Raw genomic sequence first — 24,920 nt, forward strand, 5'->3', positions numbered from 1 at the left:
TCTGTTTTGGATTCAGTCCACAGGCAACTAATCTGTCAGTCTGTTCATATTGCAAATCAGAATGAATATAAGTTAAATACAAGTTAAGTGTATGTATGTGCATCTATTTTTCAATGTAGATGGGGGATGTTACTCCTTCCAGGAATAGTTCAAAGAAACTTAAGTAAACTTCAATACCATCTCTTTAATCCTTCTCTAATCCTATTTTTTAAGGGTTTTTTTTTCAGTTGTAGATTTTCTTTCTGAATTAGTTTCTATCAACTTTTCTTTTTTTCAGCCTTTTTTCTTACCTCTGCTTATTGTTCTCCCTAATATGACTGCCTGTACTGTGGATCCAAGACAAGATAGAGGCAAAGGGATTTTTTTATCTCTAATCTATGGATCTGATAAGTAGGGCCACCATCCTCTTTCTTATCTCTCCTTCTATATAGGCTTCATTTAGTTTGGAGTTTACTTTAACGTCTTTCAGGAAAGAGTAAAAGAGTCATAGGCTGTAGCAGTAGTTTTGAAACCAGTTAGTGGCCACTGATATTAGTGTGGTTTCAGCTCCTTCTGGGCAGTAGTTCAGAATAGTGACGGAGTGATGGCTTGTGGCAGTATGTGATGCCATGTTGGGAGAGCTACCCTGGGAGGCAGGGAAAGAAGGGGAAAATGAGAGGTGGGAAGGAAGCAAAATTTGGTGCCTTTCCAAAGTTGTCCTGTATGCAACAATATAATGAAACTTCTTTAACTCTGAGTATCAGTATGATCTAGCTTGACTTGYTAGTTTCCTGGACTGTTAAAACTTGATTTCCTGTCATAGAGTTTAAGGAGACCCACAGGTTCTGTGTTAACAAAGAGCAGAGAACTGCTGTTTGGTCCTTCCCTTTGTTAGGGTCAAGTTGGCCTCTGCGTTTGGTTTGCTGATAAGAGGGAGTAATAAATACTAATCTTTTCCTGAAGTGCTGCTTGCCACTTCCCCCTTTTTGTAGTAACAGAAAAAGGCATCTCTTGCTATAGATCCTGACTCTGCAACAAGCTCCCACTTCAATGCTGTGATATTATATAAATTCAGTTACTACTTCTGTGTAGATGATTTGACATTTTTTTTAACCTGGCTTATGATKGAGCATGTCAAATGGATATCACGTTAAAGTGATCTGAGGTAGTTTAATATCACCTCAGTATTTCTAAATGGTAAAATTGTCTGCTGACCTGGTCTATAGTACTTCCTCTACCTGACGGATTTTATGGGCAGAAACTTAGCTGGCTTCCCAGTTCAATGTTTGCCTTCCTTAACTTGTTGCTCAGGTTCCAGTTTCCGTTTTCAGGTTTGATTTGGTGGTGGTTTTCTTTGTTTTCTGATGACCATTCATTGCCCTACATCAGGCCCCGGAATAAACTAAGGTAGGCAAAAGATGTAGATCTGGGTAAAGTTGATGCACAGATTTTTCTTCTAAGAGCCTTGGTAGAGTTAGATTACTCAGAGAGCTTTGACCAATATTTTGGTGAATTAATGTATAYTTTAATGTTTAATGCTGCTGCTACTTTTTCTTCCTTTAAAAGAAAAAAATCATTCCTAGTAGTGTTATTAATGCATATGAACTGCTACCTGAGAGAGAAACTGCTTTCTCTCTACTGCAGACTCTAGGAGGAGATATTTTGCTGAGAAGGAGAGTATTTTAGGAAATTAGCCTGAAACATGAAGTCTTGGAGGGTAAGTAGAAAGACGTAAATTGTGCTGACTAGGATGTCAGGAAGCAAACATGGTGAGGCTGACGCAACTGTGAAGTGGAGGAGAAAGTAGACCAAGGGCAGGTGGACTTTGCTGGATTGGACTAGGGTGAAATGCTCTCACTCTGCCCCTTCAGCTGGATGTTACTGCAGCTCCTGAGCCAGGCTGTGGAGCCGTTGGCTCTCTGCAGCAGGCAAGGCGCTTTGGCCTCTAATGGGCTTGTGGAGCACATCTCTCTTCCATGAGATCTGCTAGATCCCAGAGCTCTTGTAGAGCTCAACTGCAAGATTTGTGAGGGTAGCCAGAGGAATGTGGTGTGGGGTAAGAGAAGGGTAGTGAGGTAAATGATGAGAGAACTTAAAGAAAATGGGGACTATGCTTTTTCGTTCATACTTGTGGAAAGATAGGGTAGCAATGATGCAACTTCACCAAAGTTTGGGGTGCTGTGGAAGTCATTGCTGTGTGTGTGTGCATTTAAGCTGAATGCTTAAACAAGAAAAAGCTGCTGGCTGGTAATGGGAGTAAGTATATGTCACTGGTCAAATATAAAGAATTAAAAATGGTGAAAAAGTATAGCTTCTTTAAACTCCTATTAGGCATGTAGACAAGCAAGTGTCTGTGAATCCATATTGCTTGAGTTTGAAAGTATTGCTTAACATATATTTTTGATTTTAATTTCTTGTACCAAAGCCAATGCAAGAGACCTGGCTCTGTTCTTTCACACCATTCAGCAACAGTAGAGTTCAGTGTGTAGCTTTTAAGCAGTCCCAAGGTCTCTGTATCCTTCTCTGAGKCTGTGCAGCTGCTTGTGTCAAGTATTTGAAAGGCCATTTTTCTTTTTTACTCATGTAAACCCACAAACAATGCTTTAGTAGAATCTTACAGTGCAGAGTTGTCTTCTAAAAATCTCCCTCTTCACTTTGAGAATCCCTCTCTTCACTTTGGTCAGATAACTGATACCAACTTTTAGAATTATGACTTGGCTGTTGTCTTCATTTCCCCTTTCTCCCCTCTTACGTGCCCTATTTTTATTCTTGATCTCCTCTCTCTTCTTCATTTTCTTTTTAAGAACTTAATATGTAATACCCACGTCTGCATACCCATTTCCAAATTGGCCCTTATGTAAAAATGTATTTTAAACTTCCATCAGGACTCTGGAAGACGTACAAACCGATGACCAGCGAATGTCTGTAGGAGTAAGGACGCAAGAAGAAAGAAAAGAAGGATGTTTCCTTGAGTCCTTAAGCTCTGATACATGTAGTTTTTGCATTTAAGAACTATTTCTTTTTTAAAAGATGCATGTGTTTACCTTGTGAATACTGTTGAATGCTCTTGCTTCCAGCACCTGCTCTAGCATTTCTCAGGTTGTGGTTTCTTCCTGTTACTAACTGCTCTATGATTATGCATTGCACACCTCATTAAATCTAGTTTTTTTTTTTCCCCCCCTTCCCTTGGCAGCTGCAAATCAAAAAGAACCCCTGACTCCTAAATTTAAAGTGAAAGATGAACCTAAGGATGAAGAAGCTGCAAGTTCAACCTTGTCTCAGTCCAGCTATGTGTTCAGCCAGGGATCTGAAGCCTCAGCCCCAAGCATCCCTGAGGAGAAACTCAAGACACAGGAAGCTCAGGCAAATGTGATGAGGCAGGACATATCAGTCAAGGCTGCATCTGAGCTCCTCATGAAGCTATCAGGTAGTTAATTAATTTAAAAATATTCAATAGCTTTTTTATTTCTTGTATGCTACAGGGTTGCTTTATAGAATTAAGGCCTGGCTTTATTAGCCAAGTGAAGGAACAAATGAAAATATCCATCTCTGCAGGTTCATATATGTCAGACATCTCCATTTGGTCTGTTACTTTAGCATCTAATTGTCTGTGCTGTGCAGATTCAGTGGTCTTCAAATTAATGACTATGGGGTAAGTCAAAAGGACTGATGACTTAAAGCTTTTAGATACTGTCAGCTTAAAATATACCGAAACGTGTTCATACCAATCTATCGTCATCTGTGTCACTTCATTAACATCATAAAAATGTGTGTCTGTATTGAGCTATACGTGATAAAGCTTTATAAATTACAGGCTTTTTAAAGCCTTCTGTTTTTTTCTCACAACGTCTTGAACTCAGAATTGTAAGATACCCTATTAAGAAGATAATGTAAACTGAGACAGCTTTCATTGGATAGGGAAACCACTTGCACTTGCCTGCATTATCTTACTAATACATCCATCTGGTTGGACGCTATGCATGCATGTGCAGTCATGTATGTACTTTTAGAGTTGGAGAGAATCAAAGGAAAATGTATGTTCTGCTAATTATGCTTTGTTTAATTGTCAAAATTGAGGAAGGAATGTTTAACTTGATCAAGAGTAAAGGAATTGAATTCTCCCTGCTGGGAGCAGACTTAAGTGAATGATGGAAAAGCTTTGAACCTCTAATGCACTTCAGCTTTTAGTAGCARGAAGAGAAAGTTAATCTGAGAGGCCAGGAGTGATATTTCCCCACCCCAGCTGGATCAGCTAGCTTTGAAGTCATCTCCAGAACTAGACCACACTTATTTTTTGTTTTGAAGTATGCCAAAGTGCCAGTGGAAGTACTTACAAGTTCAGCAACTTTTGAGATCCTTGCCAAATCTGTCTGAAATTATTTGGCTTGATTGAATACTGTYGAAAATTGAATTTTAACTTTTTTTTATCTAAAAGACGTCAACTGAATAAATTCTCCTCCATAAATTCTAGCATGTCATTAATTCTTTTATGTTCATACCTGCAGATTTAATTGCCTAAGACTTCAAATCTGTGATTTGCAGGCATCCATGTTGTTTAATGGTGCAAAAAGTGAATCCTATGTATGATAACTGATCAAAGCAGAAGTTTCCCAATTTTTCACAGAATCCCAAATAGCAAAGATTTTATTATTGACATAGTGCACGGTTGCTTCTAATAACTGTTTCAAGTAGGGTGTTTGAGAAACAGAACATTATGGTCTAATGAATGTTAACCAATGAATCTGTTTTTCTTAGTATATATAAATGCACTATTTCCTTAGAGAAAGAGCTCTGTAGCTTAAGGTTTCTTCAAGTACCTGAGAGATACTAGGATTCTTGACTGTGTCTTAAATTTACGAGGAGCTGGCTGTGATCAAATAATTTTTGTTGTTGKTGGTGGTTTTTTTTTCTTTTTAATAGATTTAAGTGTGTTAGAATATTGATGCCTTGTATCTTTGTTCAAAGTGGTGAAATCTGGTATATAAAATCTTAGTCAAGTCTTCAGTCACTTCTGTTGGCAACTCTCTGTGTTTAAAGGTTACAGTAAGAAATTAGTAACACATTTTGGCTCTCCTGGTGATTGAGCAGTTTTTGCTGGTAGTGATTTCTTGAATTAWTTGTCAAATTTAAAGGAAAAGACTTAAACTTATTTATTCACAAATTCCATATTGTTGCAGCTGGTATTCCTGAATCGCCCAGCAGGTGGGGTTATACTAACCTGATTTTAAGTACTATTTTCAGCTTTTCTGAATTACATCTGAAGTAGCCCGAAGAAGGAAAGTGTTGATACAGTTTAATGCAGGTCAAATATAAGAGTAAAATCTAAAGTGARTAATCTTTTTTATTTTTTTCATGATTATCTAATAGAATCTTCTGAGATCACTCTTGTCTCCTCAAATTCTGCACTATATTTTTAGTGATTTAGAATTTAAACAAATAAGTCATTTCTTAGAACAAAAGAAGAAATCTCTTTATTTTCTGATACACAAAGGAACTAAACAATGGAAAGGAATGGTAATATCTGAATGTTCTAATGTCTGTGGGAAATTTTCTGCACTCATGAAATTTGATAAATTTTATAATTGGGCATGGTCCTTCCAGACTCTATATATGCCTGGTAAAAACCAAATGGATTGCATCTCTCCCTTGTTGTCTGCACTATATTGTATTTAGTAATAACTATCAAAAACCTGTACTGCATACRAATTTGGCAAAGTGTTTCTGATGTAGTAGTATTTTTGCAGATGACACCAAGCTGGGTGGAGTGGCCGACACTCCGGAGGGCTGTGCTGCCATCCAGAGGGACCTGGACAGGCTGGAGAGTTGGGCAGAGAGGAACCTCMTGAGGTTCAATAAGGACAAGTGCAGGGTCCTGCACCTGGGGAGGAATAACCCCAGGCATCAGTACAGATTAGGGGTSGACCTGCTGGAAGGTACCTCCACGGAGAGGGACCTGGGAGTCCTGGTTGACACTAAGTTAACCATGAGTGAGCAGTGTGCCCTCGTGGCCAAGAAGGCCAATGGGATCCTGGCCTGCATCAGGAGGAGTGTTGCCAGCAGGTCAAGGGAGGTGATTCTGCCCCTCTCCTCAGCTCTGGTGAGGCCGCACCTGGAGTACTGTGTGCAGTTCTAGGCACCCCAGTATAGGAGGGACGTGGAGCTTCTSGAGAGGGTCCAGAGAAGGGCAACCAGGATGATTAAGGGAATGGAACATCTCTCGTATGAAGAGAKGCTGAGTGAGCTGGGCCTGTTTTCTCTGGAGAAGAGAAGGCTCAGAGGGGATATGATTAATATGTATAAGTTCAGGAAGGGAGAATGCAGGGAGGAAGGGGACARGCTGTTCTCACTGGTGGCCAGCGATAGGACGAGGGGTAATGGCCACAAGCTGAAGCACAAGAAGTTCCGTCTCCAGGTGAGGAGCAACTTCTTTACTGTTAGGGTGACAGAGCAGTGGAACAGGCTGCCCAGGGAGGTTGTGGAGTCTCCTACTCTGGAGGTCTTCCAAACCCGCCTGGATGCCACCCTGTGCCACATGCTCTAGGTGTGCCTGCTTGAGCAGGAAGGTTGGACTAGATGATTTGTAGAGGTCCCTTCCAACCTTAAATATTCTCTGAATTCTGTGAATTCTGTGAATTCTGTATGTGTACAGAAATGAGTGAATTGAATATAAGGCTACTTATATTAGCTGAACTGCACAAGATTACCTCTTTCTTCAGAGAAAAAAAAAGTTGAAAAAAGTAAAAAGTTATAGACGTGCTTCTAGTAGCGAACAACCTTAAGGTAAAGCCCTTAGCCTGGATGCTGCTTTAGTGGAATGGGACCTTTTCTGGAGACAAATATGTCTTTTTATTTAAAAAAAAAAAAAAAATCTATGCTGTGTTCCACTTGAGTACAGATCTTCTTCCTTATGATTCACAAGCTTGGTAGCTGATCAAGACATAAATTTTAGAGACTCCTGATGAAGGCTTATTAATTGTCCCATCAAACTAGGAAGGCTAATATCTCTTGGGTATGTCTAATTAGAAYCTTTTTTTCCAGTACCTTCCGCTTGGAAGATACAGTCTTTGTGGATTAGCAGGTAAAGTTTCAGCCTCAGTGCRTACGTGAGTGCATACCTTATAGCTACATTTTACAGAAGCATCTAAAGTAGCTACCATTGTTTGAACAAATCTACGAGTGAGCTATCTGTTACTAACTCTTAAGTGAAACTAGACATAATGGTAATCCAAAAAAAAATAAGGAGATAATGGAGCCTGGTAGTTTACTTTCAATTTGGCAGGTTTCCATCCTTGCAAGATTTTTCCATGAAATCACTTAGAAGAAAGGGGAAAAAAGTATTTCAAAGACACCCAGTATTCCTACCAGTTTTCTTTTATGGAAAAAATAAAGCTAATTCTGAGGATGTTTAACTCTATGATGAACCAAGTGAACTATGGTCAATTTTATACACTCAGTCTTTTAAGATGAAGGATTTCAGTGGAGACAGAATTTTAAAATATTTTCATTTACATGCTAATGTTAAAGTCTAAAGGAAAACATTCTGTGTTGAAATATTCCTTCTACTAATGTATTTTGACATATATTATCTTTCATAAGTATATTTTTTTTCTGTTCTTTTGCAAAAATTAATGCACAACTGAAGGTATATAAAATCTCTTCTATTTTCTTTTATACTGTTTTTTCATTCATAAGGTCTTACCATGGTGCCATGAACTATGACATTAGTATGTCCAACTCTTTTCTAGAAATCTTGTCTGACTCACTTTTTTTACACTTTTTTGTAAAGTGTAGTCATTTTGCATAGTAATGCCAGCCTTTTCCTCCTTTATTTTTTACCGTGAATCAATTCTCCATGTATTGCAGATATACTCGTTATCAATAGCAAATGTGTGACTTTGTACTATCCAATTGCTTTGGTTTTCTTGTATTTCAGTCCTCAGGTCATACTGTTCTTCTTGGAATATTTCAATTCCCAACAATGCCTCCTAATCAGCAAATTTAATTAGTGTCTAGTTGCTTTTTGTGCCAAGGTCATGAAGAAAAATCTTACATAAAATTGCTTCTAAGACCGTTCTTGACCAATGCCTCTTATAACTGTTTACTGATATGACAGTTTCTCTTTCAGAACAACTTTTTAATTTTTAATCAAGTATTACCCACTTTTGAACATTTTTWCTAACTTCTCATTTTGTGCCGCTTAATTAATTTTATTGAACAATTGTATCAGTTGTCAGTTTTAAAAGATTGGTAAGCAAAGTGCTGTGCTTGTGTGACTGGCCAGCTGGTAGCGGAGTAACCTTGTTCAAGGCTTCAGTAGCTTAATACTTGATTGTCATCAGCAGAGTGAATTAACAAAAGTAAAAACAAAAAGGAGACCGTGACTGGCATGCTATTTTTCTTAACAGTCATGAAATCTTACCAGCTTTCATGGATTATGTTGGGGCTATTTTGGTTTATTGTTACTGTGGTGAGGAAGTCCATCGCTACATTTGCGGATGGTAGGGGGAGAGAGGAAAGGAGCAAAACTTGCCGCCTTGTTATTTCTTTCAAGAGCTCTGTGGACTGTGCTGAGAAGCCAGTGAGAATGATGTGCTTGTAGGAGCAAGGCTGCTGGCTTGGAAAAATATATTTTGCCAGTTGCTTCATACCTCTCAGGTCTTGATGCCTAGCTTGTAGGGGTATGATTGAGAGGCCTTTTTTTCCCTGTAGGGAGCCTATGAAACAGGGAGAAGKGAAAATTTAGGAGAGGTTGCCTTTATTTTCCTCCCTCCTTGATCTCTAAACAGAGCATTGGACGGCTCTGAGCAACAGCAGTTGCTTCTGTAGAAGCATGGAAAAGTAAGCAGGAAAGGCCAAAAAAAGGACTTCCTGTTGATGGGAGCTAGAGCTCCCAGCGTTAAGTCCAATCAAGAGGTTAAAGTTCATGGCTAGCTGTTGTTTTTTCCCCAACAAAAAAAGTGAAAATGATTGTGAATTATTTGAGAAAAGCTTTATTTTAGTCTTAATATTAAAAAATACCTCTGTGCTTCCTTTGATGTTTAGAGGTGAAAGAGTGTTTGTAGTTTTTCAGTGAAGTGTTTAAACAAGCCCCCTTGATCTTTAGCTTTCCTCCTGTTCCTTGATGATGTTTAGCCATCAGGATGGGCCCTAAAGCTATGGAAAGGGATCGTGCAGACTTTTCAAAACATCAGGAATTGTGGACATGCACTATTTACAGAAGAACCTCTCACAGTCCCTCTTGCCTTTGCAGAGACAGCTTGATAAGACAGGAGAATTGGAGCCAGGCTCTTTGTGAAGGTACAGCTTGCAGTGGGAATGCTAGACTAGATTTTTCCAGAACTGGGAGACTTGCGTAGTTTGGAGTGTGTTGTACAAGTTAATAATTCACTATGTGTGCAGTTGTTTTATCAAATTCATTTTGATTTCTACTTTGTGAGTAAAGAGTAGGCTATTCTGTGAATTTTATCTTCCAAATAAGAACCATGCTCATACCACTTAAACAGAAGGAGTGGCAGAGGSATATGGCAACTTCGGACTAGTCTGTTGCTTTAATTTATTCCTTTATCTTGTTGTTTTTTTGGCATTTCTGTCAAACTGAGCCTACAGTTACAAAACTCTATAGCATGGGATTTCTGAATTTCGGCTTTAAAAAAATCAACCATTTAGTAGAGTTTTTTTTTTTTTAAGGCAGAATTCTGTTGCATTGAGTCAAACCTCATCATCATTCTCTTACAGAACACTGCAGTCCGAGAAAAAAAAAATAGTGAAAAAAAAATCAAGTACCCTAGGGAATGTCAGATGTTACTTCTTGTGCCTCTGTAGCAGAACCTCCAGGCCTTGCCAGCTGTTCCCTACCTGTGAGGTTTTATTTAAGCTCTTTCCAGGCATGTTTATTTGTAGCAAATGAGCACAATTAGCATAACAAAGTGCCTCATTCTCTCTTTGCAAGACTTTTAAGTTGGTACAAGTTGACCCACTGGGTATCCCTGTCTGGTCAATTGTGAAAGCTAGCACACAAGTCCAATTCTGGGGACATGCAAAGAAGACTCTTTTCTAAGCTGATTCACAAAGCTGATTTGTAAAGCTGATGGGCATTTCAGCAAATATGAGCAACTTAGAATTTTATATTGAATTTTATTCTATAGGATGTGTTTTCAAATCAAATGCGGGGAAGAAGGGTAAGTGACTTCAAAAAAAAATTCATTTGATTTCAGCAGTGGAAAGTCATTGTACAGCCATCGTATCAGCAAAAGCAATATTTACAACAGAAGTTGTATTTTTTATTAATGCTCTGCACTTGATTTTACTTTCTTCTCAAGTGAGGCAAAAAGCATGCTGTGCTGCATTAGAGAAAAACACTACAGAGAAGGAGATACATGATTAGCCCTCCCTACTTTGAGCTAGTAAGGCTGCATGTAGCACACTCAGCCAGTTAGGGAAGGGGGGGCTGCCTGGTTCAGAAGGGCTGTTGAGAAGTGCAAAGAGCCTCAAGGAGAGCTGCCAGCATAGCTGAGGGGCTCAAGGACTACAAGGAGGCGTTGAGAGAGCTGGACATGCTGTGTCTGGCAACAGGGAAGGTAAAGGCAGATCTAATCACAGCATGCAACCCCTTGGAGGAGCCTTACAAAAACCATGAAGTCAAACTCTTCTCCATATTTGCTGTTAGTAAAGACAGCTACAGCTTATGGGTTGGGAGATTCAAATTAAACCTCAAGAAATAATTCGTCACCTGGGTTGCTGTACAGCACTAGCATAAGCAGTACACAAGATGTCCTGAGTGACTGTAGCATTTGGTTTCTTGGAGATTGTCAAAATTTGGCCAAATAAAAGCTGCAACCACTTTAATGTAGCACTAGCAGTTCATGGAGTAATTTAGTTTGGAAGGAACCTCCAGCGTTCATCTAGTCCAACTTTTGCTCTAGACATTGAGGCACTGTAATTCTGCTAGGCCAGATGGTAGTACCAGAGATTGGATCGTTGCAGGGATGGCAGTAGGTACTCTCTGCAGTGCACCCCTAGTCCCGCATGTCTAAAGGAGGGGAATTTTTTGAAATGCTCTGCAGCAGACCCTGAGYGTGTGCCTGGGCATGCAGGCACGGTGTGTGCCAAAGTGTTCTCGTGCTTGTCAGGTGAGACAGTAGGTCAAGTGCCCAGAGGGCCTGAGGGTGCTTCGACAGTGTCTGCCTTGCAGCAGCCACAGAGTCCCTTCTTGTCCCTTCTCACTTTGCGAGTTGGTCCTGCAACTGACGGGCAGGTGGAGTCTTAGCAAATTGCTTTGAACTGGACTTTGAAAGTCTGCCTTTTTACATATGTTTTCACCAGTGGTATATTACTATTATTACTAAATTTCATCCTGAATATTGATATATGTATATATATATATGCAGCAAAAGCAAGTTTGCAAATCGAAAACAACTTGGACAGGTGCATTCCTGAGAGTCTGACTCTATTTCAATATCTTGATTTGTAAAATAAGTACTATTTTTACATATCTTATAAACTGCTTTTGACATCTAGAATTGAGAAATATTGAACAAGTGCCTATAGTTATTTTTACCATTGTAATAAACCTGTTGGTTTTAAGATAACTTAAATTGCAGTTATAGTAAAAAGTGAGTTTTCTCTGTAGTTCTACTTGTAATACCTGTGTGAAGTCTATTTATTTTTTTATTTTCTTCTTTTTTTAATGCAAGAAGAACTGCATTTTTCATGACATTGGTAACATCTTATGCATGTTCTGAAGATATTAACAAGGCACTCTATTTTTAATCTAAATCAACATGCCAGTTTTGAATTAGACTATTTTAAAATGTTTGGGACCAGTGAAATCACAGTGGTTGTGGAGATTTTGAAAATACAGTTTTTCCTTCCTCCCTCTCACCGTACCTACACCATTTTCATTTGCCTATTGGACTGTGGCGCTTCTATCTAGCACAACTATTTTTCTGATTTGGTGTGGTTTGTTTAAAATCCATCTTTGTTATGTAATTTATTTTACTTGTGAGTGCCAGAGATCCTAAAAGCTGTAGAAGAAATCACTTCCTTCTGGAAGGAGCCTCCCCAGTACTTCATTTGTCATGTCTGATGTGGAAAATTTTCTCACTTGGTGTGAACAGGACCCAATCCGTGAGGACTCTGTAGATGATGTGATTTAAGAGCAGGCTCCGTAAAGAAACAGTGGTAGTATACGTGTGAATGCAATAGCTTTTGCTTGTTTTGTTAAACTGGAGCAGAAAAACAAGCCTGTTGAGTCATGTACCTCATCCTCTTTGAGAGGAGCGCTGCTTGCTGCTGCACAGTGATCCTGGAGCTGCATCCAGGCTAGTTTTAAAGGAAGAGCAGACCATGTTTTGCAGCACAAGGTCCAGATCTTTTAAAGTTGCTTGAATCTTTAACTCTCCCTGATTTTGTTGGGTATTAGGGGTCTGTGTACTTTTACGCTAGGCTACAGAAAATGACTCTTACATACTAACTCTGTAGTTTGATACACTGCAATTTATTTAATCTAGCCCATCCACTCAAAGAGAAGTACAGAAGAGAGGGAAAAAAATCAAAGCTATCATGATTTTAACTATTTGAACCTAGATACCTTTCAGTGTAGAAGTCCTTGGCCACCTTTCATGTATCAGTCCTTGGTTTTAAAGTCTTCAGCTGCGCTGTGAGCATGTGGGATAGCTATTTAAGGAAAGAAGGGGGATCTCCTTCCTCCACAGATGGATTGTCCATAGCAGAGAAGAGAAAGTAATCTGCAAAGAATTATCATTGACTGTGTGTGCAGTGAGACAGATACCGGCGTAACCTTAATTTCAGTCTTTTCTCCAGCACAGGATCACACACAGCTGAGTTGTGTGCCTGTGTCTTATAGTATGGCTGTTGCTCCTGGGACTGTCTAACCATATTTCCTTGTATTTAATTCTCATAAAATTGTCATAGAGCCCCTCCTTCCAACTTCTGTGGGTGTGTGTTGGGAATGAGGCAGTACTAGGACTCCTGTTTGGCAGGGGAATTCTGTCAGATAGAGCAACTGGGAAGGGAAAGGACAACAGGAATGATCAAATGTATAAATTTAGTTGGGRTAATTTGATTGCTAGTTAATCATGAGGAACAGAAGGCTGTGGGTACTGTTGAACTCTTTCCTCAGTCAGGGTTGTAGGTTTGTCTGACTCAAAAGCGTTTGCAGGACAGGGAATTAAACTGTGGACGAGGAGCAGAAATAGAAAGAGTGTTTTAAAAAGAGAGAGCAACAAAGATCTGCTGGACTCTGCGCCTAAATTTTGGCAGCTGGGCACAGAGCTATGGCTCTCAGACATCTGAAGAGCACATTTGTTTGTTGATTTACCTGAGTTTTGATCAGTAGTGTTACCTGATGCAATCCTTTGCCGTTCTGTGCTCACTTGCAGTGCACAGCCTACTATTTTTGTGCTTTGCAGTGGAGAAGCAATGTTCTGTGGCTTTATAAGAATAGGCTAATGGAGGCTTAAAAGAAAAAAAAAATAGGGAAAAATGCCGTTATATGGTAATCTTCCTAATTCTTTTTCAATTGAGAATTCAATACAAAAATTCCCAAAGTCTGAAATACATCTGGTGGATTGTAGATGGTATAGGTTTTTATCAATATTCATACATTTCTCCTAAAGGTTAAGAAATGTCATTTAAAAAAAAACTGAAAGCACTTGATCTAGATTATTCCTGGAACATATCCAAATGGCTTTTATCTCCTGCCTTCSATTTATTTTTCTTTTTTAAGAGTTACAAGCAGCAAAGCCTCTTTTTCTCTCCTTAAGAAGAGCAGGAATGTGGAGAGAGGGAAGAAACCAAGGGAATGAAAAAGGACTTAGTGAATGCATCACTTTTGTTTTATGTGGACCATGTATTTCTTCATCCTAAAGGGATCCTGTTTGTCTTGGCTGGAGTTTGCTAGCCCCAACCATCCAACTAGCTTGAGGATATTGTTGGGGTGGCTGAAGCGTGTTACAGTGCCTCCGAGTGTCATCTAAATACTGAGTAACTAAATACAGAAGTTCTGATGGGGTTGAAACCTTCATACCTGGAACAACAGCTGTGAGAATGAAGCAGTCATATGTGTATTAGAAGTGAGGGCTGAAACGAGGAAGGAGTTTGATTACTCCAGTGGTTAGTGAATTTTTTACCTTTTCTATTCGGCCCAAAGTTAATAGAAAATACTGACCAAATAGCAACTTTCTCTTACAAACAGGTTTTCCGCTATTTTTTGTAGCATCTGATCCTTCTATGTAGTAAATTAGGCAGAGGATGAAGAAACCTCTTTGTGGGGAAACTCGCTGTGCACAGTGACACGTTGCTACCGGGGTGGCCAGTCCCTGTCTGCAGTGATTAACCTGCTGGCCCACATTCAGGGGTCTGATTATGTCCCTCAAGGCCAGGGAAGGGCCAGACTGCTCCCTTGGGTCCTAATCCACTCAGCTGTTAAGCTGTGTGCTTGTCTGGCTCCCTGTGGGCTGCAGCATTTCCCTGCGCCCTACTGCAGCCTCCTTTTCCTTCCTTTTCTAGACTAGCACCTTCTTTTCTGGATGCAGGGTTGGTCTCTTTCTTCTTAGGCTCATGAAGTCTAAGCAGTTTAAACTTGTGCTTTTCCTTGGCGTCCGCTGTGGGGGCTATTGAGGCTCCAGGTAGACTCTTCAGGGCATGTGCTAAACAAGTAAACAAGCAGTTCTTTCTTTAAGGTTTTGAGTATCTTGGTTAGTAGCAGAATTAGGTATTCAGGTTTAGACAAAACAGTGAAGCCTGTATATGGTTTTGATCAGAATGATTTCTTGCTTGGATGCTCGTTCTGGTACATAATTGTATTTATTTATTTCATGTATGTATTTATTTCCTTGTGCCGCTCAGGCATACTCCTGTCTTTTTAAGGTACTGCTTACTTGTGGTCAGTGCACAGGCAGCAACAGCAGAACCCTGCTGGGCTGATTGGCCCTGGCATCAGTTTGTCCTTTCACGGGCATGCCAAAAAAATGGTTATTATTAAAAAAAAAAAAAAAAAAAAAAAAAAAAAAAAAAAAAAAAAAAAAAAAAAAAAAAGTCATCTGTTTCTGAAACTAAACTGAGAACAAATTACATAGGTTTTGAACTTCTGTATTTGCAGCAGAAAATCTGAGTCCAAAAGGGCTGGCAAATTACCTTGGAGCCTTGGTTTTGAGGTGTCAGAGCTTTCACTTTGAAGCAAAATAGTTGCTTTCCTGCAGCCAACCTAGTGGCTTCTGAGGAAGCTCAAGAGTAGCCAGTGAACTACAAATTGACTGCCAGGTTATTTTCTAGTGCTAGGGCACTGGAGAGGAAGGCAGAGARGGAAGGATGATGGGTTAGTGGAAACTGGTCATTCATGTTATTGCATCTTGTAATTTTTGAGAAGAAATCTATGCCAGTTAGGAAATGGGGCTTTAGAAAAGCAGAGGCCCCACAGTACTGGTCCCCTCTTAGAACCATATGTTGGTATGGCAGACTGGTTCTTCAAATAGTTTTTTGGAATTTTCTAGACAAGCCAAAAAGAATAAACAGGAGCCAATCAAGTTTCTTCCTCCACCTTCATATCAGTACTTCTAACTACCTGTGCTGGTACTTTGAATTCCCATTTCAACAGCTGATAAAGAGTGATTTAGAGTTTGTAATGAAGCCCTCTGCACTAATATTTTGAGAGCTGGTGTGTAGTTGTAACTTCACTTAATAAACAAAGCAATGCTTCACTAACTAAGATATAATTACCCAGTTTTTACAGAAAATGATACAGCTCTCACATTTACAAATATGTGAGTGTTGTCTGCTCTCTAGTTTGAAAAATTATTTTCAAGATATTTCTTCTATTTATAACCCCCAGAAGAGTACTGTGGCAGACAGCTGCTTGCTTTCTCTTCCATTTGCTTTGATACTGTATACAAATTACAGCTTCGTAATTGTGATTCCTGCTTTGAGTGCTCTCAAAATTTGTAACCCAATTAAATAATTGTTTTTCTTTTTATAATACATATTTGCAGCTGAGAGTTACAAAGAAACCCAGATGGTAAAGATAAAAGAAGAACCCATGGAAGTTGACATTCATGATTCACAGGCTTCAGTGTCACCTAGCCAACCCAGCCAAAATGTTGGCTACAGCACTTTATTAGGGCGAGAGATTAGTGAACACATACAGAAGGCACCAGAAGGTCGTGTGCTCCCAGAGAGAAATCTCTTCAGCCAGGATATATCGGTGAAGATGGCATCCGAATTGCTCTTCCAGTTATCAGGTAAAAGCAGTGGAAATAGTTGCTAGCAAAACTTAAAGAATTGAGAAAGATTGTTAAGGAACCATTAAGTAAGGAGCCATGATGATGTGAGCCTGCTATGGCTGAAAAATAATAAGAACTAGAGCCCTTCTACCCTCACACTTGAAGTGCAAAAGCTTTGCCAAATGTTCCCTACACTTAACATATGCCTTAGAGCACAGTGATGGTCAGGTCAGGTTCATAATATTTGAACTGAATTGGAAAAGCCAGAGTTCAAATCCTGTRTTTTTGAAAGCTAATTAAATAATTTGTGACAGCTGCTTGATCAAGGCCTCAGAGTATAGGGGTCTATAGATGGCAGTTACTGGTGTAAGCGGCCAATGGCTGCAGCATGCAGAATCCCTGTGGCTGTTACATCCACTTTTCTTTACAAAGATCATCAGCTGTTACATTCCTTTCAGCACTGTGTTTAACAAATGTTTGCCTTGCAAATTCTGCATGGAGCAGTAACGCTGAAGTATGAAGCAGGACAATTTTGATGGGATTTGCAGTTTAAATAAAATCATGCTCATGCTCTAGTTACGTTGTAACCATTTGCTCCAAATTATTCTGGATTATACTCTGTAATAAAGAGCATTGAAATAGTTCTCCTGAATAAAGTCCAATACAGAAAATATGATTATTTATCTATGTGCCTGTCTATGTATATGCATATCCATGTATCTATATAAGGTAATCACAAAAAAATGTATGTTCCTCTGCAGAAAAGGTGAGCAAAGAGCACAATCACAATAAAGATAACACCATCAGAACTACGACCAGGTAAGTACAGTCCATTGTTATTTGTAGAGCTATAGTGGAAATGGCATTGGTTAATGTTGCCTTGCCAACTCAGATACATGTTTTTCTTGCAAATGTAAGAGATTTTCATGCAGTAATGTAACCTGTGCTGGAAAAAATATGCCTATAGATCTGATTGTTTGGAGTTCATGAAACAAAAGACCTTTGTGCCAAAACTACCATTCTCTGATCAAGTATACATGCATCATATTAAGAATTATTTTTTCTATTTTTTTTTCAAAATAAAGAACCTTGAAAGAAACTGCATAGTACATGCAGTGCTTGAGGGAAGAACAGGCTGACAACTGGATTTTAAGACATGGACCAATATAAGAAGAGGTGTTATGATTCAGTCTTCTGTCAGACTTGGATTTCTTGAATAAAATTTCAGTTGAGTATTCTTGTCATCTCAATGTCTTCCAGAGATGAGAAAAGTCAGACTGTAAGAGACAATGTGAATGAAATATTTGATTGAGATTACAGTCATATTAACAAAGTAAATGAAATTGTACAGGAATGTGGCACAATTAGAGCACACGCTGTCCAAAAAATTTGCACTTTACCAGTGCATATTTTGGCTGAGAACGAGCTCAGAAGTGCTTTAAATATAAGTGAGCGGTGAAGTGAGGTGTCTTTGTGAGAAGATTTGAAGATCATGTAATGTGTGCAGCGAGAGTCAGTGAAGATTTAGGTGAGGCGTAAGCAGGAATTGGGTGCCAAGTCCAAAAGTTAAATCTTTGATAACCTCTTCAGCCTACATTTAGACCCAGGGGCAAGGACACGTTTATTTCCTCCCTGCAAGTTCTGTTCAGTGTGGATGAGCTGGAAACTGAGCACGCTGAAGTGGTGAAGAGTTCCATCAGAGATGGACTGAGACCTTCTGCAGCCTGCTTCTGCAGAAACTCTTAGCACATACAATGCCTGCTAATTAAGATGACTTTGTCTAGACAGAACTTCAAAAACATTTCAATTGAAGAAGAAATTAACTCTAAAATAYGTTGCTCTTAAATTCCTGGAACCATCCCATTCATTCATGGTAACTGTGAGAAATTTGTTTTTAATAAACTGATCAGCTTCATAAATGTATAGTAGAGACCTTTTGGTTTTACAGATTGAAAGAAAATTAAATCAAGCTTTTAACTTTTGGCTGCTGTAAACACTTGCATATTTGCTGATTTGGGGTTTCATGGAATGTGCAGACTGGATAGCCTTATTATATATAACTCCTTACAAAGCATAAATTTGAGAGCTGCATGCAGAGATAAATCCATGTCTTGTCCAACTATACACTCACTGTCCAGCATGGGCTGTGGGGAGAGGTTGACACATACTGTCAGTCAGGTCAAAATAGATTTCARCGTCTCATGATGTCACTAGCAGGACTAGTGTGAGAACCTCCAGAGATTATTTACCAAAGATAATTCAGACAAGAAAGGTTAAGGACAGTTCAAAGATAACCGYGCCTTTTTCTGGCTGCCAACTTACATGAAGGTAGCAGAGCTGGTTGTTCTCAAATTTACACTGATTTTTTTCTGAGAAGTCCTGATAATGTCTGCTGACCACGAGGGTATGAAAAGCTGAGTGCCTGATCCCCTTCTTCCGAGTGCTTTTTTTGTCTTGCTTATCAACAGAAGACATGAATGAGAAGAGTCAGAGCTCCCTAATGGGAAGTCAGTCAGTCACTAAATCTTGCAAGTTCAAACAGATYGACTTGGCAAAACAAAACAAACAAACAAAAAGACCATCTGGAAGTCTTTGCTTGATAGTGAGTGTAGGACACCCTTTCAGAAATAAAATATGATGGAGCAGCCAGTGGAGGACAGAGGCGCTAATGCTGCCTTAAGGAAGCATGTAGTTATTTTGGCTAAGCAGCCTACATCTGGAGGATGTAGGACAGGAAAGCATTTGAATTATGATTGTTATGTGAAGTTTGCTGAAAGCTGCAGAGAGCCAAGGTGAGGTCAGTGTTGTCCAGCTGTGAGTAGATGGGGAATGAAGGGATTTAGCCATCATTGATGAGAATCTTAAACATGCAAAACTCGGTAAGATGGGGTAAAAAAGTACTTTTTGCTGTCTTACTCCATATTAACAGTTTTAATTTTCACTTACCTGTGGCTGTGCCTCCTGTGAGTGTTCCTGGAATGTGTAGATACATACTTCCATGGGAGTTTGTTCAAGGAGTCAAAACTGGTGAGAAATCCTCCCAGTTCAGTGGCTGATGGTAGAGTCTGTCATCTGGGATTTGAAATGGAAAGTGGAGAAGCAAATGATCTGGAAGTCAGTGTGCCAGCATAAGATGCCAGGATGAATTTCTTTCATCTAGAAAATAGAAAATGGTGTAGTTGAAGCAACTTAGCTGCCATTCAAGGGGAGGGCAGAAGAGAGGTATCCATGCAGGTTCTGTAAYTTAGCAGAGAGGGAGATCCTTGAGACCTCAGCACAGTGCAGTCTTCAGCAGCAGCTTGTTGATGTTATGAGGCCTAGCCTGAAGTAGATGAACCTAAGATCATCCATTTTGCTTAGAATAAGCAATGAGCAGTGTCCCAGTGACTGAATCTGAGACACGAACAGGCTGGCCAGCAAGGAAACCTGAGCAGGTTACAAGAATCCGAAGAGTTACAACAGTAATAAATTTTTGTTGGTGGTGTTTTTCTTTCAGATCATTGTTAAASTAGTGGGAGGAAAGTTGCAGTAAATGATACCATATTTTTGTATAGTGTTAATCTGTGTTGTATTATGTTACCCTTGAGTGGGACTGTGAGTCTTGGAAAAAGTTAAGTTTTGTACATGTGGGTTGGAGCTGTTTGCTGTAGGCTGTTTCATCATTTGTTTTCGTGAGTGTTGCACGTTGTTCAGTTGCCTGCATACACTGAACTTTTCAGGTTTCAGGCAGCTTCATGTCTTACCAACCCGCACAATGTGGACTGCGTGTTTGTGGTTACATTCAAACTTCTGTAGAAATAACAACATATTTCCATTAAATACCCAGTATGAAGCAACACAAAATGAATAATACCCCCAAACTAATGGGAGAGTAAGATGATCTAAAAACACTTTTGGTAATCAGGTTAACTATAGTTATCAACAAGCTTCACAACGGGTAAAGAAATCTGGCAGTGATCATAAGTCAGTCAGGAGAGAACACATTGCTTGCCCTCTGCAGAAGGACTCTAGGGGGGAAAGCTTTACATGTGTGTTATTGTTGGGGTTGACACCTTGTCTACCTGGACCAGTGTAGTTACTCTCATTAGTGCTGTTGGCACATGCACACTGGGTCTGGACTCTACACTGTGCAACACTTCGTAAAAGCTGATACTGTGTTCCTTACCCTGTAGAGTTTCCTGGATTTTATTGCTGAAGAAGTGCAGGCTATAGAAATGAGCAGGTCTCCTATTCCACACCTTTCAAACACCTATTCTAAACCAGCTTGTTATGCAGCTTGTTACGGATTCTCAATACAGTAGAGATTAAATTTAAAAGTAGTCATCATTTTACTCAGAAGAAATTCATACTTTGAATTTAGATGAAATATACTACTTTGGAAAACTGCTTTCCAAGAAAAAAAAACACAACTTCGTTTTTTTGGGAGGATCTAAATCTTACTGTTGTCTGTATTTGTAGAGAAGGGAGCCTTGTTTCTGTTGTAATTTTTAGTTGAGCACCAAACAGAACAGAAATGTCTGTTCAGTGTTGAAAATGACTTTTCATTGCCTGTTAATTAAAACCAAAACATCTTAAACTTTTCAGATTGAAATAGAGATGCTTTCAAAATGATCTTTGCACTTAATAATCTTTAAGACATCACCATTGAGTTAGCTTATATGAATTGCTTCCTGCTTTGAAAAGAGAATTCATGGAGTTCATTTCATATGTGGATTGCCATGTCAAAGAAGAATCATTCAGCATCTTAACATAATATTAGCAGTTTGGTATTGAACATAATTCCAGTATTCATCAGATTTTTAAACARCATAAACATGTATTAAAATATTTTCCACCTTTTCAGTACAGTCCATATTGGTCTACCCAGATATGAAAGTAGAGTACAAATTCTTGAAACATTGTCACGATCCATATTGTGATGTGATATTGCCGATCTGAGATGTTGAAATGCTGTAATTTACCATGTTTTAGGAAGACTTCAGTGTTCATTCTGAGATGCAGTTGTACCAAAGCATGCCTCTTCACCACGCTTTCCTTCACAGCCTGCATATCTTCCAACATGAAATAATTCTATAAATTCTATAAATTATGTAGATTTTTAACATTATCACAGAATCACAGAATATTTAAGGTTGGAAGGGACCTYTASAGATCATCTAGTCCAACCTTCCYRCTCAAGCAGGCACACCTAGAGCATGTGGCACAGGGTGGCATCCAGGCGGGTTTTGAAGACCTCCAGAGAAGGAGACTCCACAACCTCCCTGGGCAGCCTGTTCCACTGCTCTGTCACCCTAGCAGTAAAGAAGTTGCTCCTCACCTGGAGACGGAACTTCCTGTGGTGGTATGGTATTTGTTATAATATTAAAATATTAGGGTCAAAAGTCATGCTTATTTCTTATGTTGCTTATTATTTTGTTTATAAAAAGACATCTTGTTTTCCTCGTAGCCCTTTCTTTTCTGAGGACACATTTAGACAATCACCGTTCACTTCCAATTCAAAAGATCTGCTGCCTAGTGAAACAGCTCTTCATGGAAGGACATCTGCACCAGGTCAGATACCTTTTTCTTTCATTACTTCCAGCTAGTTTAGCTTCTTTTTTTTTCCTAAACTGCAGTCTCCTTTGTCCAAAGGAAACAATCTCACAGTCTCTCTATCACAACCAGTGTTTACTGCTAAGAACAACAGCAGCAAAAAGTTACCTTTATAATTGCTGAAACATTTTTTTATTTTTGTTTAATTTTGTTTAATTTAAACAAATGTTTATATTGCTGTTTCTCTGAAATGTACTTTCAAACAAAGAGACTATAACAGATAAAGTACAGCAATATGAACAGAGCTTTTTTTCTGTGTGTGAATCATATTTAAAGGAACTTTATGATGTCTGATTACGGTCTGCTGTTTTTCTGCTTTTGGTCCTTTCCATCTCTCCTCTCACAATAAAGATGATCAGAAAGGCTGACCTTTGCAATACAGTTYTCCTCCCCTTAGCAGTGGTAATTTAGCAACCTTTTGGGTAAGTTTTTACTGAAAACATACTGAAAGGCTTCGGTATCTGTGGGGACACTCTTGCTGATCCTCTGAACTAGTTAACAAGCATTAAATGTCCAGATGTAGCTTGGATTATATCCTGCAAGAAAATGGAAAGTACAGGTATAAAACTGTCTTTCAGGGTGGTAGTGAACACATGCAAAAGCTTCGTAGATGCCTTTATTATCCTGTTGGAAAGTAACTGTTGTTTGCTAATTCAYTGCTGTCTGTTTTTAAATTAATAGCTCTTGAGTTCTTGAGGTCAGTAATTACATTGCCAGCAGTTGTAGGGGTTAGTCACCTTTTCTTAGCAATCAATAAAGTTTTAGGCACGTTACTGCTAATTTTCGGCTACTGACTGTCATTTAATTTACAACTTAACAGACCCTTCATTTTTTTAATGCTTGAATAGTCATTTGACAGCTTGTGAAGTGGCAGATGGGGTTAAGAGCTAGGTGTTGTCTAAGGGTTAATATGCATGGCAGGAAAGAAGAAAATTCATATCATAATGACAGAGGTCTTCAAACGAGCCTCTATCACACTTTGTGAAGGAAGAAGAAGGTTTTGTAACCCAGAACTGAGAAAACCAGATCATGTGTGGTTCATTTAAGTATTATAATGTAAGCCAGATTATCACTTCAATCCTGGATTTTGGCATTGGTGTAACATGGAATATTCATATGCCCAGATGAAAGATAAGAACTCACGCGTTCCTCCGGTAGTGCTYGATACCTCTGAGGACGTGGCCTTTAGCAGCGATTTTCATGCCTCCTACCAAGATGAATGTGTAAGATTTCTAATTCTCCATTGGACTTCATTTTAAATGAGCCCACTAAAACTGCTCACGGTTTCTGGTAACATGTTTAATCTTTTGTTTAAGATATTTAATTGGTTAGATTATGCTGGAGTATTACAAAGGCAACTAGGCACTGGATTTTAGATGTTCGTGCCATCCTATATTTTACCATATAGGTAAATATACTATACCTGCCTACCATATAGGTAGACATAGCCCTGGATAGGTCCATGTATTATAATGCATATTGCTCTGTGATTTAAAGACTAACAGACATGTGCATGGTGAAAATCAAAACTGCCAATTTTGCTTCATTTTTATTTTTGGAACAGCCATATAGCTTGCATCATTYGAAAGACTGTGATTTTTCTCAGCTTCATAATACACTTTTGGACCTGAAATGTAACTTAACAGTAGCATGGGGTTGTGATTAAAATTTTTAATTGATTGCACATGTCATGTTTATTTAAAAGCATGGTAGAATGGAGCTGAATGCTCACAGGTATGTTTCCTGCTAGATTCAGCCTTACAAGAAGTAGTAGTCTAGGTAGTGGGGTGGATAGGTCAGATAAAGCTTTATTCTTTTATAGAGTAAAGAAAAGGAATGGTGACAAATGAYTGTGCAGGTTGTAAAAGCCTGTGTTATGGAAATGTGTATGGTATGTTCCACAGGGAACTGGGATGTCTTCACTTCAGATTTATTTGGGTTATTCCATTCTGGAAACAGGATAATAAAAAGTAGAAATCAACAGCTTAAAAGCAATGGGAAATTCAAGGTCCAGCATCATCTTCAGGTCACAAGATTAACTGCTACTGGCCAGGAGTGCTCAGTAAGCAGCACCCAGCCCCAACCTGAAATTCCTGTCCCTCTGTGTTGCTGTCACCAGTGGCAGTGGCTGAGAGGTGTGGGGTTTGAGCTGCTGCTCTGCAGAGTGGTGTGAGGAAACTTCCACTGCTGCTCCACCTGGGTGCCCATGCTGAACCCCATGTACGTGCCCCTTCCTTCCAAGGAAAGCCCCAATATGGACAGTAGTCTTCCAAGATATCTACAGACTTCTTGTATGCAGACTTCTTGGCATCCCAGGCCCAGAGAGAGAAATGACAGGACCATAGTAGAATAAAATATATGTCAAATTTGGTCCTTTTCTAGGTAGCTATGTTATGTAATGTCATTCGTTATCCATGAATGACACCAGTGATATCTTTCATTGGATAAGGACACAAAGGGCTTCATTGGACAAGGACACAATGGTGCCCTGACATAATGGTGTTAAAAATTCTTGTTACTATTTCCTAGACATTCAATCTTGTCATTTGTATTGTTGCACTTATTACCTTTCTTCTCAAGATTATTTTTGATACTCTGAAGTTTCTGCATATCAGTTATAGCTCTTTCATTAACGCAGTTCTTTCTGTGTCGAAACTGTTAATGGGGACCTAAGTATGACTGGTCTAACTTTCAGTCCACGAGATTTCTCTTATTAGCAGCCCTTCAGCCTATGGTTCTCTTCTCAGTGCAAACCAGTTGTTTTCTCATGGTAGTCAATATATAAGTTATAAGAGCAGGAATTAAAAAGGTAGAACATTCTTTGTAGGCCACTGAGTATTTAAGGTTCCCAAAGAGTATGAAACAATTAGGAAAGACCTGTTAAAAGATCCATGAATACATGAGAGCAATGCACCAATCAAGAGGGAAAAAAAAAGAAAGAAAGATATAGAAATGAATTTGCCTTGGAATTAAAGTTTTACTGCTCAACAGCAGTATCACAGGCAGGAGAAATGATTATCATGCAGCAGCTTTCGAGTCTGGTAACATAGGAAATGGAATTGAAAACTCCCAAGAGCTGTCAGAACAGGACTCAGCAGTCCAGCCAAAGTA

General features: G+C 39.1%; 1 protein-coding gene across 1 annotated transcript in view; it reads left to right on the top strand.

The window, feature by feature from the left end:
• ZNF827 (zinc finger protein 827) overlaps nucleotides 1-24,920 on the top strand; it is an 88,117-nt gene that overhangs the window by 38,084 nt on the left and 25,113 nt on the right. Inside the window, exons 5-8 of the mRNA XM_026042600.1 lie at nucleotides 3,173-3,406; nucleotides 15,987-16,235; nucleotides 16,979-17,036; nucleotides 21,664-21,767. Coding sequence (XP_025898385.1) covers nucleotides 3,173-3,406; nucleotides 15,987-16,235; nucleotides 16,979-17,036; nucleotides 21,664-21,767 — 645 coding nt within the window. The remainder of the gene's footprint in view (nucleotides 1-3,172; nucleotides 3,407-15,986; nucleotides 16,236-16,978; nucleotides 17,037-21,663; nucleotides 21,768-24,920) is intronic.

This window comes from Nothoprocta perdicaria, unplaced genomic scaffold, assembly GCF_003342845.1.
Source record: "Nothoprocta perdicaria isolate Ctin4 unplaced genomic scaffold, notPer1 scaffold_31, whole genome shotgun sequence".
Classification (NCBI taxonomy): Eukaryota; Metazoa; Chordata; class Aves; order Tinamiformes; family Tinamidae; genus Nothoprocta; species Nothoprocta perdicaria.